Source organism: Dryas octopetala, chromosome 9 (genome assembly GCF_963921425.1).
Source record: "Dryas octopetala chromosome 9, drDryOcto1.1, whole genome shotgun sequence".
Taxonomy (NCBI): domain Eukaryota; kingdom Viridiplantae; phylum Streptophyta; class Magnoliopsida; order Rosales; family Rosaceae; genus Dryas; species Dryas octopetala.
In genome coordinates this window covers 12,679,486-12,695,390 of record NC_141374.1, presented here as the reverse complement: position 1 = coordinate 12,695,390, position 15,905 = coordinate 12,679,486, and the positions used below count along the sequence as shown (strand labels likewise).

Here is a 15,905-nt window from a genome sequence, read left to right as displayed (position 1 = left end):
GGACTTACCTGTGCACCGGGGATACCAATAGGTGTATCCCCATCCTCTTCTCTCTCTATCTCTCTCCTCTCTCTTTCTCTCCCTCCACATTTCTCTCTCCTTTTCTCTCTTTTTCTCTCTCGGGTGATATCACACAGATGGTATCCTGGGATAGGTAAGTTTTATTCTTTATTTTTATGTTCGTTTTTGTACACCCCTCAAATACAAATAAAATTTCTATGGTACTAGTTTATGCATAAGCTTATGACATGAAGACTTCTTTACACAAAATACTCTTTGATGGAACCCATTATTCTTTGGTGTAGAGTGATTTCACTAGCATTTGTGAGAGGAGGTTCTATTACAATCATTAATTTCTCTTCAAACATAGTTTGACACAAATACAAGATCAAACGGTCTTAATCAGATTTAAATCTTTAATGGAATATGGCTTATGAGACATTTTATCACAATGAAACGGATCTCATGTGTTATGGGTCCAACCTCATTATGAAATGATGCACCAAAGTCTAATTCATTGTGAGAGAATGGTAATCATGAGCATGAATTGCAATTCCAATACATTAAGGACCTGTTTGGATTGAGGTATTTCATTGGATGGATTTGGATTTGGAGAGCCCTAAACTCAAATCCAAATACACATGTTTGGGTTTAATTTAAAAAAATGATTTGGATTTGGCCCAAATCCAAGTTAAATTTTAAAAGCACAAATCCATGAATTTCAAATTTCTTATCCAACTAGTTATTTGAAATCTCACACCCCACGCACTTTCTCTCCCTCACTTATGGCCGTCACTGCTGATCACCAACGACCACCTCCGACCACCTGCAACCTCCTTGCTCGTGTTTATTTTCTAAAAAATAAATACAAAGTGTGGTTGCCAGGATTTAAGACTCTTCTATTGTTTTCTAACAAGTGAATAGTACATCAATCTTCATCTCAAATGGCTAATTAATGACAGTCACGTAATTACTCCAATACATGTTTCTTTTCTTTTTCCTTTTTATGTTTTTCGGTACAATGGAGGGCTAACACCCAAGAACAATACTTGTTTCTTTTTTTAATTAGTTATTAGTTTAATATATAATTGTGACAACTCAGAATCACACATTGGTATTAAGTTCTTAATTAGCAGGATTGAGGTGATAACTTTGGACCGAAAATGCTTGCCCTCTTGCCTAGGTGACTCAGATTAATTATAAAACGCAAACTAGGTATTTATTTGATGAAAATATTTGAACTTGGTCAATGGCCATTTTAAAACTATACTTGACGAACTTAATTAGCCATCCCATATTGGTTAATGCATACATATGCGTAGAAATTATTCTGTATAATCGATACACTATCACGTGGTGTACATAATCAATCTAACATGTCATAATATGTGTGGATGTTATTAATATTATACCCTATTGATATAAATATATTGTTCATTATAAGAATAAATGAACCAAAAAACAAAAAAAAAACAAACAAGTTTGTATGTGACGGTGATGTATGACTTCCCTCTCATACGTAGGTGAAACGCATCATTATATGGTTGAATTTATTTATAAAGTGACAAGAGAAGAGAGAGACATTACATTGAATCAATGAATTTAAGACGATTGCAAAAGAAATATATTGATGGAAGTAAATTCAACTTTACTTGTCCCTGGTATCAGCTTTACTTGTGAAAAGAAGTGACATTGACCGTGACATGGAAAAATTCTTTACAAAACTGAGAGGTCGAGAGGATGGAGGGTCCTACATGTGAATGTTTCAACTCTCCCTCTCCTCATGTTTTGAACCGGTGAAGCGGGTCAAGGGTCCGAAGAGCTTTTGTGTTGCGAAGACTGTTGAGTGTCTCCCGCCGCTCGCCGAAACGAACCACCACTTGTATTAAATCCCAGCGGGAAACGTGGCATCTCCCCCAATTCCAGCCCTCCACCTCCTCTTTCCAACCTTAATCCTTGCTGCTTTCTCATCACAAACACACGTGTCCTCCTTCCAACTGATCCTCACCTCACTCTTGGTCCAGATTCACTTCTTCGCCTTCGCCTTTTAAGCATCTGCGTCCAGTCGGTTTCAGCTCACAAAATACTTCTAGTTCGTGCTCAAACAGAAACAAAATGAAGTTGGTCTTGCCAAACAGGTGATAGTGTGAGAGTTTCAGCAAAACCCACAAAGCTACCCAAACGGAGTCCATGGAGAGCTTAAACCCACAACAAATCAACTCTCGTTTCCAAGTTTGCTATATGAAAGAGACGCAGAGGACCATCAACGACCTCAATTCTCGCCATGGTTCCGCGGTTCAGCCCAGGGACTCCAACTTCCAAGGCGAATCGTCCAGTCACGCGGAATCGCCGGCGATGATTCTGATCTCCGGCGGCGGACACTCCGATGAGGGAGAGAAGATATCGAGGAACTCCGCCCCGTTGCACGGGTCCATTTCGGTGATCGGGCGGCGGAGGGTGATGAAGGACACCGTGGCGGTGGCCAAGCTCGACTCGTACCACTTCTTCGCAGTGTACGACGGCCACGGCGGTTCGTCGGTCTCGAACGCATGCCCCGACCGCCTGCACCAGCTGCTGGCCCAGGAGTTGGAGCCGTGGATACGCAGGGGCGGCGGAGGAATGGCGGTCGACTGGGAGAAGGTGATGGCCGCCTGCTTCACGAAGATGGACGACGAGGTCAGCGGTGGAGGAGGTGGGCCCGAGGGCGAGGACAGTTGGGTCAATACCGTGGGGTCCAGCGCCGTGGTGGTCGTGGTGGGGAAGGAGGAGGTCGTGGTGGCCAACTCCGGCAACTCACGTGCTGTCTTGAGCCGAGACGGGATGGCGGTGGCGCTGTCACGTGACCACAGTGCCGACAGGCCGGACGAGAAGGAGAGAGTGGAGGCGGCGGGAGGGCGAGTGATAAACTGGAACGGGTGCCGCGTTCTGGGAGTGCTGGCCACTTCGCGTTCGATCGGAGACCACTACTTGAAGCCGTACGTCATCTCCGAACCAGAGGTGACCATCAGCGACCGGACAGAGTCGTGTGATTTCTTGCTTATAGCGAGCGACGGTCTCTGGGATGTCGTTTCGAATGAGTTTGCTTGCCAGGTTGTGAGGAGGTGCCTCGGGGCCCAAAACACGATGGGCTTTACGGATGGGCTCAGCGGAACCGCCGCTGCGAATGCGGCTGCGCTGCTGGCCCAGTTGGCTCTGTCTCGTGGGAGCAAAGATAATATCACTGTCGTTGTGGTTCAGCTCAACTCCGCCAACTGAATGCGTTCAACAAAAACTTTTTCTCAGCTACTCTTTTTTTAATTTTAATTTTTTCTGTTTTTTTGTTTTGTTTTAATATATATGTATTAGTATACCCTTTGTAGCACTAAACTTCTAAAAGATACCAAATCTTTATTTGAGTAAATTTGAAATTCATTCTAATGATTGTGTTGATTAGGGGTGCAACTTTATTTTTTCGGTTCAAGTTTTGGATTTAGGCAGGTTATAAATAAGTGAGCCCACTACAATCCAACCTTAAATCGGATTAGGTTTAAGTTGCCTAATTTATTTGGGTTGGATCCAGTCCGTAAATCAAGAAATAGATTAGTTTCAACTTGTGAAAAGAAAAAAATCTTGATAAAAGTATAACATAATTACTTCAATTAATCAAAGATGATAATTCAAAACTTTAAATATAAATCGTGTGGCTTCAACAAGAAAAAATAATAATTATAACATTACAACCTTATTGCTACCAAACACTATAGTTTAGGTTTTATTCAACATAAAAATATATATAAACCTCATTTATATATAAACTAACTATATTTATATATATTTCAACCTCATTTAAAATCTCTAGTAACTCTTCAATAATAATATATAAACTAAAAATTATATTATTAATTTAAACTAAAATGTAATCTAATATATAGATTACCATTATAGTATAATACTAATACAAATCTACTCTGGAGTTGGGGTAAGAATTCGAGCTCGGGTTTGGGTGGGCATGACTTCTATCCAAGCCAAACCCAAAAAATTCGGGTTGTGTTCAGGTTCATGCGGGTTTTAATTTTTTTCAAACCCTCACACACAATTCAAACACTGAATTTAGTTTAGGCAAGATTGCGTTCACGCGGCCCAAATTGCACCCCTAGTGTACATTTTTATATGACCTTAATAGCGCCTAGTGGTTACTGGTTATGTGGTGTCATCATCAATGAGTCAATTGGAAGTTCATCAAGATTCATGGCTACTTAATCGAAGTCTCTTCTTTGAGATCAAATGGGTTTTGATAAGACCAAAGAGAGCATGATGAGAGAGTTGTTTTGCTAACTTTACAGTGAATGTTGATAATGAATGTATGTAACTTGAAGGTAAGTTCAATACAAATTTTGATATCACATTGTGTATCACCTCTCTAATAAATGTGTAATATACTTATATTGGTAGGTTTTACTTCTATTAGAGAGATGATACACAATATGATACCAAAATATGGCCTCTTTAACCTTAGTTACTGGAAGAACTAGACAGCCATTTGGTGCAAAGGAGGGCTAGTTGGTACATTTGAGCAACTTCAGTTGGTAATAGGCTAATAGCCACGCATTGAGACAAATTGTGCTGAACTTGTGATTGTGGGTTGCATCTTGCATGGCAAATGGCAATATGGCATGAGCACTAATTCATGGGTTGGCATGCAATGGCTACATGAATACATGATTGAGACAATAGCTGTGATTGTGGGTTAACGCCTGGCATGACCACCAACTCAGGGGTTGACTTAAACAATGTGGCATGGATTGCATGAGGTGTCCACATTCTTCTATTCTCCATATTGCACTGATATTGTTTAAAGTAGATCATACAGTATGAGAACAATATACTGTTTAAATAGGCTAATCACTAGATAGATAGAGATGGACACAATGGCATTGCACAAACTATATTGCATTCAAAGATTTAAAAATGTTGCAAAGATTACAACATCACAACACAAAAAAAAGACATACAAAGCTGCTTTGAAGTACAAAAGAAACAAGACATCTTAAAACCAGTTGAGGAGTCATTTTCACCCCTCAACTCTCTCACACTTTTAACTGTTACTCTCTCAAAATCTATCTATATAACTAGTGAAGTGGAGGTGAAAGAGGATGAGCACTCATTTTAAACCGTCTCTTCACTCCTTTCTTCCCCAATCTTCGAACTTATTTGACCTAACTTTGTCTAAAAGCCTAAGCAGATCCCAATCATAAGTAAAGTAATATATGAAAAGAAAAAAAAGGACTTTTTCTGGACTGCATTTGTATAGCTGCACAATTCTTACATTAAGATCCCAGAAACTGTGTGAACCTCTCTCCTTTTGTTTCGATGAGTTCTTCCTTTCTTATGCTAATGAGTAGCTTGAGATAGCAACAGCTGCTGGAGAAGCAGAATGGATGTAGACAAACTCAAGGTTCTTTCCGGCAGGTAAAGAGTTGATCCATGATGGGAAAACATAGGAATCACCAGCCTTCGTGAGGCCCCAAAGAGGACCATAAAGTTTGGAAATTGAAAGCTTGAGGTTCGTAAGTGTCTTGCCAGACTTGTTGGTCACAATTGTGGAATATCTGTAGTAAGTTATTCCCTTGGCAACCCAAGAAGTTGTTCTCTTCTGCTCTATGGCAATTGGGCCAGAAGAGGAAGCTGCAAAAAATGCTATTCATTTAGATCTCTTTCCAATAACTCGTTCTAATGAAAGAGAATAAAGAGAGAATCATTCTGAACTCTGTAGAGAAGCTATATAATAATACCTGGAGCAACTGGAGTAACTTTAGGCTGTGGAGCTTCTTTAGGTTGGGATGTTGAAACCACTGTAAGAATAGTCATTAGTCAATGCCCACTATAAACAGAAATGAAATTTATGAACAATGATCACAGCCAATATATATACCTGGTAGGAGCTGGTTATACCCACCACGACCACTATTTAGGCGTGCCAATATACCAAGAAGAGGAGCATTGTTGTAGGTAGCAGGCTCTGTCTGCTCATAATTGTCTCTTTCATCAGCAAAGTTGTCATAGGCATCCGGTCCACCAACAATAGCACCGGTAAGGAGATTGGGGTCACTAGCTTTGCTGCTAAACCAAGTGGCATAACCTCCACGGCAGCTGACAAATGAACGATCCTTCTTAATGGAAACAATGGAGGAAGCCCTGTGGTGAACTTGTCTAGGGTAGTTGTTTCCATATCCCACCATGTAACTAGTGGCTCTTGGGTTGTCTCCAAGAATGTAGTCCACCTGAGGATGTTGACAAAGTCATTGCATCAAATTACATGCTTGCACAAAGTAGCAATATTTTGGATTCTATGAGCATAGTCCCCAAGAAATGAACTATGGAATTCACATGATATGGCTGAATTACCTGAGATTTTGCAAAAGATAAAAGCTGGGACGGTGCCACATTTCCAGAAGCACACCTCAATGATCTCCCGGAAGATGTAAGATAGTCGGAGTAGACAGTGGCCAAAAAGGAGGCACTTGTGACAAACTGCATGTTGTTCCACCTTTGGCGGAAAATCAGGCCACCAGGAGTCTTCTGCACATTTCGGCTTCCCTTTCCAAGGCAAGAACACATGAAGTACTCAGCCTTTTCCTGGTACTTCTCAAAGACAGCTGCATTATGACCAGCTTTGCCTTGCATTAAGAACTGAAGGCCAAGAAACCAAAACCAATTAATTATCTCCCAATAAGACTATGAACCAATGACAATATATAATTCACATAGGTCCTAGTTCAGTCTTAAATGTTTTGACAAGGATTAACTAAAACTACAATTCATTGACAAAAATACACACTCAAATTGTACTAGTTCCATCATATATGTTTTGAAAGGGATAAACTAAAACCATAATTCACTATAACAAAAAATGCACACACACACACACACACACATATACACATACCAAAAGATATGATCAATTAAACTAAGTTGGGTGTGCATCATAAGATTAAAGGGTGTGTTATGAAGGAATGGTACCTTGGCAACAAGGGTCTGAACCCCAGAATACTTGACATCCCAACCAAACTCAGTCATGCCCCAACCAGTTCCACCCATGGAGTCACCATTCCTTCCTAGGTAGTCCAAGTAGTACTGGTTGTTGCTTGCCTGGTACAACCAAGCAGCAGCCCAAAGCAACTCGTCCTGTACATTTTACCACAACCAGTCAGATATGACCTGACAACTTACCAAACCCAATAAAGGACTACAGAGCAACATGGGCCTATATTGGGTTTAAATGTGCATTTAATGGGCCAGAAACTGAAATGCAAAACAGCCCAGGTTTGACCCAATTACGTACATTGTAGCCACTGATGGATCGGTAGTACTTTTGGGCCACAGTAATGCTGCTGTCATATTTGCCCCTGTACTTGTCCGCAAAATCGAACAGCTGAAAACAAAAAAAGTAGTGTACACTAGTCAGATTTAGATCAGTGGTATTTCCAGTAAAATAGTAGCAAAGCAGAAGGGTATTATGGGAATACAAGTATAAGGAAGGTTGTGGGGTTTGTGTGGGTAAAGTAGGTGTACGACACCACCGACAAAAGTCGCACGTGATAGAACTAATAACAGTCACACTCTTAACGGAGACGGTTGAGATCTGACTGTACACAGATCTGTACGGTCAACAGGCAATACCCGTGATCGACGGGCAATATTGTCCCCCACGATCCAAATTATGCGCCAAAAAGTTTTACCCCTATTTAAGTACCAACCCCCATCAAACGCTACCGTTTCTTCATTTATAACTTTTTATTTTATTTTTTCACTAATTTACCAATTTTTAATGTTAATTTTAGTGGGATATTTAATGCGGTGGCTAACTTACGCTGGTGAGTATCAACGGTCAGCCTGACAAGAAGTAAAGTCAGGTGTAACTGCCTATTTACTAGGACGGTTGGCTATCATGCGCCGGTCCCGCGTTAAAAGTGTGAAGTGCCTCAGCGGCTCGATACCGCGCATAGCTAACGTACGCTGCTCTTAGCAACTTTCTCAAATTCTCAACAAACGTTTTCAAGCAGTGTTTCTAAAAGCACTCTGCTTTCAAAACCAATTTTGACAGTTACTGTTTTTTGGAAAAAGTACTAATTTTTCATAAATTAGAGGAAGGGGGGGAGAGAGTGGTACGGACTACAAACCTGGTGGGCGTGGCGGAGGAGCTCACTGGCATAGGCAGGGTTGGAGTGGCGGAAGACAATGGAGGCAGCGGCCATGGCGGCGGCGGTCTCTCCGGCGAGATCCGACCCGGGGTTGCTTGGGCTGATCTTGTAAGCCCGGCGGTCAGTGGTCATGTCCTCCGGCCTTTGCCAGCAGTAGTGGTCAGTGTTCCCATCTCCCACCTAAATTAAAAAAAAAAACATAAATATTATAGTTGGGTAACTTTAATTTATCAATAAAAACATGGCAAATAATTTTAAAAAAATCCAAATTTGTCTTCTTTTTTCATGGGTAGCTGAGAAATGGTGGTAAAAATTCAAAAATAGTTTTTTTTTTTTTGGACAATAAAGTTGGGAACTTGAATGGAAACTAAAGCACCTACCTCTCCATAGAGAACATAGGGTTCAGGGTGAGCTTTGATGAAGTAGTCAGTGCCCCACTTCACAGCTTCCATGGCATGGCCAAGCTCACCACTTGAACCCATTTGCTTCCCATACTCTATTATACTCCAGGACATCATTGTAACAGTGAATGCCATGGGCAGCCCAAACTTCACATTGTCCCCTGCATCATAGTACCCTCCTACCAGATCCACCTACCAAATTCAAGCAATTTCAACCAAGTTATACAACTAAAGATCAAATTTTTTTTGAGCAATCATGAAGTGGGTAATTAACTGCAAAAAATTTAGAGCACACACAGTTGGGGATTTTGGCTGAAAAACACTGTAACTTACCCCACTGGCCTTGCCATCATACAAGCCAGAGTTGGCTCTCCAAGTGACTCTCTGGTTGTGGGGGAGGAACCCAGATCTCTGAGCTTCAAAGAAGAGAATGCTCTTGCTCAGGGCTTGGCCATAGTCATGGCCTGCCAAAGCAAAAGGAAAACAAAGAAGCAGAAGCAGAGGAGCCAAGGAAATGAGTCTCACAAACTTCTCCATATCAACAATGACTGTGTGTTCAGTGTATAAAAGTAAGACAGAGAGAAACAGATCTGTTATGCAACAGAAGCTATGTATATCTTACAAAAATCAAGTTTTAAAACGCAAGAGAAAAACCCATTGCCCTCTCCACTGATGCAATTGGCAATGTTGGATGGTTTATCAGCTAAAAATTTCTGATAAACCCACCAGAAATGGAGGGACTCAAATGGATAGAGAGAGAAAAAAGGAGAGACCTTTAGAGGTGGTGTGTGTAGGTATTGGGAGAAGGGAAGGAGCTCAAGGGCCTCTATATATATTGTGGAGAGAGGAAAAGTACGAGTGCCCAGAAACTAGCATGGACCAAAAAAATAAATTATGCTTATTTTTTTAATTTTGATTATCTCATATAATTTCTCTTTTCGAGGGCTGAAAACAGTTGAGAAAAGAACAGAGTCATGTGGGTGTTCCCGGCTCCTTACTGGGAAGGTCGGTGTGTATTTATTGTATGTGTGAAATAGAAAAGTTACCATGGACCACCAAGAGAAAAAATGTTAAATTTGTGACAAAGTTTTTAACTTTTTACTACATTATGGTTTGCCAGTTTGTGTTTCTTTTTTTCGGGGGCAGGATGGTTTTGCCAGTTCTTAGTTTAATAAGAGACACAGACTCTGTACAAGTTTTTAGTGAGGGACTGAGGCTGAGAATTACCAAAACAAGAAAAGAGGGAAGGAGGCTGCAGTAGGAGAGTCAAAAGAGTCTCAGTTTCTGTCCTTTGGGTGTCCCACTAATGAATTGTCCATTATGCCCCTGTTGTTTCTCTGGTTAGACAAGTCACAAGTGTCATCTGCCTAGGGCATTCTGCAATGTGGTTTGGAGAGCATGGCTGGGTGAGATTGCGTGGTGAATTTTTGTTGGCTTTAACGGGTGGGTTTGAAAATTGATTGACCTTTATTGGACCGGTGAACTTATTAAATCAAAAATCTTGTTCACCATTCGATGCATAGGGAAAATGCAATTTCACTGATTTACGAATTTACCTAATAACCCATCATGGTCTGATCTTCTTGTACCTTTAAAAATTTCCTTACCACTACAGTACTTTGTCACCGCTTGATCACTTTCGAGTTGGCAAATAATTTTGTTGTTTCGTTAATTAGTTATGGTTTTGAGATATTCTTCACATTTTTATTTGAAGATATCTTAAATTAAAATATCATATGTTCAAAATAAAAGAAATAAGACTCAAGTACAAAATTACCCACCAACTATTGGGTGTATTTCAACTTGGTCCATAAACAACAAAATCTTTCAATCGTGTCCATAAACTAATATCTAAATTAAAAAATTGACTTATGTAAGATGTACTGTTAAGTTTGGGGGTTAAATGTCAACGTGACCAATCTTAAAGCAGTACGTTTAATGAGTGGCGCCAATTCCACGCCCCATCCTGCCCAATCGCCAACACTTGTTCGCCTACCTTCTTACACAAACCCACCACTCACTCCTCTTTCCCACCTAAAATATATTTCTCACATAATGATCTAGAAATATAGTTGTAATTTTGTAAATTTGAACCCTTTCCATTAACTATGCGAGAAAGGTAGACAGACACGTGTCAGAAATTAGACTGGATGAGGTGCGGAACTAATGTCACGTCATTAAACATACCGCATCATGATTGGCCACACTAGCAATTAACTCCCAACTCTAACATAAGCCAATTTTTGAACTTAGATATTAGTTTATAGACGCATTTGAAAGATTTTATTATTTGTAGACCTACTTGAAATACTCCCAATAGTTGGTGAATAATTTTGTACTTAAGTCAAAAAATAATATAAGAGCATCTCTAAGAGTCCAATTTTACTCTTTAAAATCCACTTTACTAACTTATGTGGCAATTTCAAGTATTAAAATTATTCATTTTAATAGACTCTTCAAATCTAAACAAAAATTGATTTTTATTATAAGTATATTAAATTTTAAACGTTAAACAACTTTTAAATTAATAATAAATTTGATTTGAAGAGCCTAATTCACTCTTCAAAATTGACTAGTTGATCTTGAGTCCCTATTTTAAAGAGTTCATTTGAAAAATTTGTTGAAGTAAATTTTTCCTACATGGCATAGTAAATAGAGCATCCAAAATCATTTGAAGAGTGTATTGAAGATGCTCTAAGTTTCTATAAGTATGGAGATAGAAATGGTTAAGTTTTACTTTGATATTAAGTCGGTGATATGAAAATAATAAAAGTTTCTCACTTTCATTTATTATGGTTTAATTAACTGATGTGATATTGTGTTACAATAATGGAAGCCTTAATTGACATTAATTATGAATATAAATCAAAGAGAAAAACATGAGGATGATCAGAACAAAATAAATAGGCTTATTTTGTCATTTACGAGTAAAATTTTCATATAACAAATGACTTATTGGTTTTATCTTTTTCGTTATATAATCCAACATGTGTTGAGAGAGCTAGATAAACATATAGATGTATATACTCACAAGTCTCGTCATATGTAAATTTGTCTGTGCTATATATCCGCAGGTTACCTCCGCCATTTCATGTACAACATACCAGAATGTTAATGAATATTAAACAAAGCGCACACACACATATTGACCCACGCCTGCCGTCCAAACTTTTTTGAGCATATGCTGATAATGAAATGTGAGTGATTGATGAGATATTGAGATTGTAATTGACTTGCTGTCACAACATGTGAAGAAGGTGCATGATCATCAATTTCATCATTTATGTACAACAGACCCACAGTACTTGGAGTTGGAAAAGATCGATGTCTCTTAATTTTTTTACTGTATCATCAATTGGGTTGCATAACTTGCATTGCATTTCACAATTAATTAATTTATTGCCATGCATGCAGAAAATCTTTACTTCAGTAGGATATTTTTGCTTTGGAATATGAATATCATTCAAACTGACTATAATAAATTTGCGTCTCCACCCAACAATCAATTTAATGATGTTTCACTCTAAAATCTTCTTTATTAAATATTTCTTTAATTTTAAATACCAACTAATGTACGGACAGACTTCACAGTACGTGCAGGTAGAGGAAGCTTCGGACTAGCTCCCTCATGGATCTTCAGGATGTGAGAGCATTGCTTGAGTTACAAGATTATAACTGGACATACACACTCTCACTCTCTCAAACTCCCTTTTAACGTAATCATTTTCTTTTAGTCAAAATAATATATATATATATACAAAAATGTTCTAAAGTTAATTAATTAGTAAATTAATACAAAATTAACCACTTTATTCGGCCCACCGCATAATGTAATCTCAAAATCTATATATATATATATATATAGATCAATAAAAAGATGAAGCACTAAAAAATAATACAAACTCGTTCACTGTCACATTTTTTGTTAAGTGTTTGAACGCTCAATGCAAAATTTTTGAGCATTCGCATTGTAACTATTTGTCAATTACATTCGTCGATTGTCAATTACAACTCACAATTACATAAAAAAAATAGTCACTCATAAAGTTTTATTAGATGTTACTTTTAGAATGTTAATACACAACTATAAGAAAGTAATACACACAGGTCTAAAGAAAAAAATATCTGAAAACATAAAAAATACGATTGAAAATGTAATTCGATTAGTTACAATTAACTACGTACATAAGGAGCGTTTGAACACTCGTGAAAAAACTGCTAGCGTAAGTTTTTAACTTGAACTGGGTTACATTAATTATAAAAAAATGACTTTAAAACTGTAAGCATAAGCTTGTAACGTGAATTGGGTTATATTAATTATGACTTTACTTATCATTAGAAAGTGTGTAATCGGGATTTTGATCATCAAGTACTTTTCTAGGGAATTTGAACTTTTAACATTTTCTAACAAAATAAAGAGAAATATTATTGGACAAATAATTAGTTAATAATTTACATAATTTTTTTTATTACATTTGATGAATGAAATTATAAACCTATCATAATACTAATTCATTATCCAATTCATACTCACTACTTGGACTAGACTGACCGAGTCACTGAGAAACATAACAATTATTTTGAAGAACATCAATTACTCCAAAGTCAAAAAACTAAATAATTAAGACAAAATTACCAATTACTCCAAAGTCAAAACTAAACAAATCAATAGCTATTAACACAAATTTCAACTCCTTCTTCCAATCATAGAGTCTTTTTAGACCAATTGTGTAAGTCTTACTCTTTATGAAACAATATTAAAAAAAACATAACAAGCTTAAATGGCCCTTTACTAAGAATTTGTGAAATTGGAAGACTATATTTTATAAGAGGAGACATTTACTCTAGGCTTGAAAAGGGACATAAAAGCAAAATTCCAATTATGTCAAGGACATGGAACCCTGGCCAAAAACAAAAAAATAGGACATGGAAGGTGGCGGCCTGGTTCCACACCTGGTTCGTGTAACATGATATCAAATAAAATTGACCTGTATCCAGGATTCGAATGCCCGACAACCCGACAAACCACACTCACCTCCAGTTAATCATTTAATTTTTCTTCTCAGGAAATTCATTTTTATTTTAAGCTCACCGACAATACCCGGTAAAAAACCAGAAATTTATGTTATCGTTATGGAAATCGGACGGGTCAAAACTAAAAAGGACGTGTCAATGGCAATTTCCTGTAATATATTCCTAAAACAATGGCCACTTTTGTTTCAACCATTTTTTCTATATTTTTCCACACTACCAAAAAATATACATTTTAAAAAAATAATTAGAAAAATGGAAAAGACAAAAAAGACGTGGTCAAAAAGGAAGGTCCCCATTATCCCATGTCAGAGCAAGCGCTTTATTCCCAACCGCAATCAACGGTCTCGAGCCGAAAAAAGGGGTTATTAATTTTTTGTTTTTGCCCTTTTACTTTTTTAAAAGTAATTTAAAAAAAGAGACAAGACCTCCGCGATTACTGGCTGGCGCCGGTTTTGTGACGGCCACGGCAACTTAACGGTGAATTTGTAAAGTACCCCAGAAATCAATACCTTCACCTAAAACACCTGACCTGCAGAAATTTTTTTTAATAATCATTTTTTAATTACATAAAATATTACTAATGATTTTTTTAAAATTATTTGAAAATTGTGTTTAAAATTTGTGAGCAGTTTTTGGCATTGGTCAGAAAGATGGTATTGCGTTACACACTGAGGAGATTTTGTGCTCATTTTTTTTAGGCTTATTCACACCATTGCCCCCCTGTGAGATACACTTTTTTTCACTTTGCCCCTTGAAACTTAAATCCTCTCAATTTGCCACCTGAACTTTACAAAGTTGTTGCAAAAGATCCTATGCTGTCAACTCTGTCAATTTTTCCGTTAAAATAGCTGACGTGGCATCTATATGGCATGAGTGAGACCCTTTTTTAGTTATGTAAGATCCATGTGAACAAAAAAGAAATAAAAAACAATTTTTAATCTAAAAAATAATAAGATTCATGTCAATGTTTTATAATTTTTTTTGTTCACATGGATCTTACATAACTAGAAAAGGGTCTCACTCATGTCATATAGGTGCCACGTCAGCTATTTTAACGGAAAAATTAACAGAGTTGACGGCATAGGGTCTTTTGCAACAACTGTGTGAAGTTCAGGTGGCAAACTGAGAGAATTTAAGTTTCAGGGGGTAAAGTGAAAAAAAGTGTATCTCACAGGGGGCAATGGTGTAAATAAGCCTTTTTTTTAAATAAAGGGTGGTGTCTATTCAAGGTGGTAGATATGTAATCAAAGGCTCTGAGTGTGTGAGTGAGTGCCTCCAAAGTCCAAAGGGAAGCTTCCTTGCTTGCCATTCATGAAGTTTGGGGTACTATAGTACCCTAGAAATGAGACTGTCTAATGCGCTATTGAGTTTTGAGTGGGTTAGGTGTTCTCTTTTTAAAGAACACTTTGAATTCTAGGTACTTCACTATTCACATTGTGCTTTATGTGTGTGTGTGTGTGTGTATGTGTGAAAGTTGAGTGGTTTGGAGCTAGCCTATCAAGAATTCAAATTCAAATGTATATTGCTCAATAACCCACCAATTTTAAAGGGCATTGAAGACTTCTCAATTAGCTTAATTGGTTAGCTAGAAATATATCAGTATGTGGGTGTTTGTCCAGTTAACATATGGTGGAGTGCTGCCAAACAATTTATATGAGTTAAACCATTATTAAGGTTTGTACTTCCATAGTGGATAATTTACAATTATTAATTGTATGGTACATGGAAACCGTAATTTAAGAAAATTAAAATAGGAAAGTGAAAAAAGGGATATGAGGGAGCTTAGGATAACATGTGAATGTAGACAATAATGTTTCATATCTTTGATCCAAGGTCTATGTCTTGCAGCCGCAAAAGGGCAAACACCCTGTTTGGCATTGAAGTTCTCTAAAGCAATATTCTAAACTTTCACACCAAGAGAAAGACCACAAAATGTGAAAGGAACAAAAGCAAAGGCCAAATGAAAAATTGAAAGTCTCTCACTAGCTAGCTAGTAGCTTATTACTAATTAAAAGGTACATTCTAGACTTACTGGTGATCAAAATTATCCAATCAAAGAGAATAACTTTATCAAATTTTACACTATATATTAACCCTCTAATCATAGATCGAGCATCTAGCTAAATCTGACAAACTTAACTTTTGAAACTAAAAATTATCCAACTTCCATTAACAGCACACAAACTTGCTCCACCTTTTTATTTTCATGATTATTAAGTTTAAACTAGATTTTAGCCAATAGATAAAAAACTTAAGATCAGAGATTAAGAGTCGAATTCTCATTGCGGAT

At 37.6% G+C, this 15,905-nt stretch overlaps 2 protein-coding genes across 2 annotated transcripts; one reads left to right on the top strand and one right to left on the bottom strand.

Annotated features, from left to right (window-relative positions):
• Positions 1 to 1,869: 1,869 nt before the first annotated feature.
• LOC147274244 (putative protein phosphatase 2C 8) lies at positions 1,870 to 3,302 on the top strand. Its single transcript, XM_086227929.1, has one exon. It carries the CDS (start codon positions 2,191 to 2,193, stop codon positions 3,253 to 3,255), a length of 1,065 nt encoding a protein of 354 aa, XP_086084055.1. The 5' UTR covers positions 1,870 to 2,190; the 3' UTR covers positions 3,256 to 3,302.
• A 1,611-nt stretch (positions 3,303 to 4,913) lies between these two features.
• Positions 4,914 to 9,389, bottom strand: GH9C2 (glycosyl hydrolase 9C2). Its single transcript, XM_086256261.1, has 9 exons — positions 8,915 to 9,389; positions 8,561 to 8,773; positions 8,160 to 8,360; positions 7,322 to 7,411; positions 7,000 to 7,164; positions 6,385 to 6,669; positions 5,912 to 6,260; positions 5,772 to 5,831; positions 4,914 to 5,664 (listed from the first exon to the last, which is right to left on the bottom strand). The coding sequence occupies exons 1-9, from the start codon at positions 9,116 to 9,118 to the stop codon at positions 5,366 to 5,368; spliced, it is 1,866 nt and encodes a 621-aa protein (XP_086112387.1). The 5' UTR covers positions 9,119 to 9,389; the 3' UTR covers positions 4,914 to 5,365.
• Positions 9,390 to 15,905: the final 6,516 nt, after the last annotated feature.

Bases quoted from the DNA above. Each gene is read 5' to 3' on its own strand.
- LOC147274244 (XM_086227929.1), top strand. From the start codon at position 2,191: ATGGAGAGCTTAAACCCACAACAAATCAACTCTCGTTTCCAAGTTTGC.
- GH9C2 (XM_086256261.1), bottom strand. From the start codon at position 9,118: ATGGAGAAGTTTGTGAGACTCATTTCCTTGGCTCCTCTGCTTCTGCTT. The intron at 7,165-7,321 runs GTACGTAATTGG...TAAAATGTACAG, and splicing joins GATCCATCAGTGGCTACAAT to GACGAGTTGCTTTGGGCTGC. The intron at 5,832-5,911 runs GTATATATATTG...CTATTCTTACAG, and splicing joins GTATAACCAGCTCCTACCAG to TGGTTTCAACATCCCAACCT.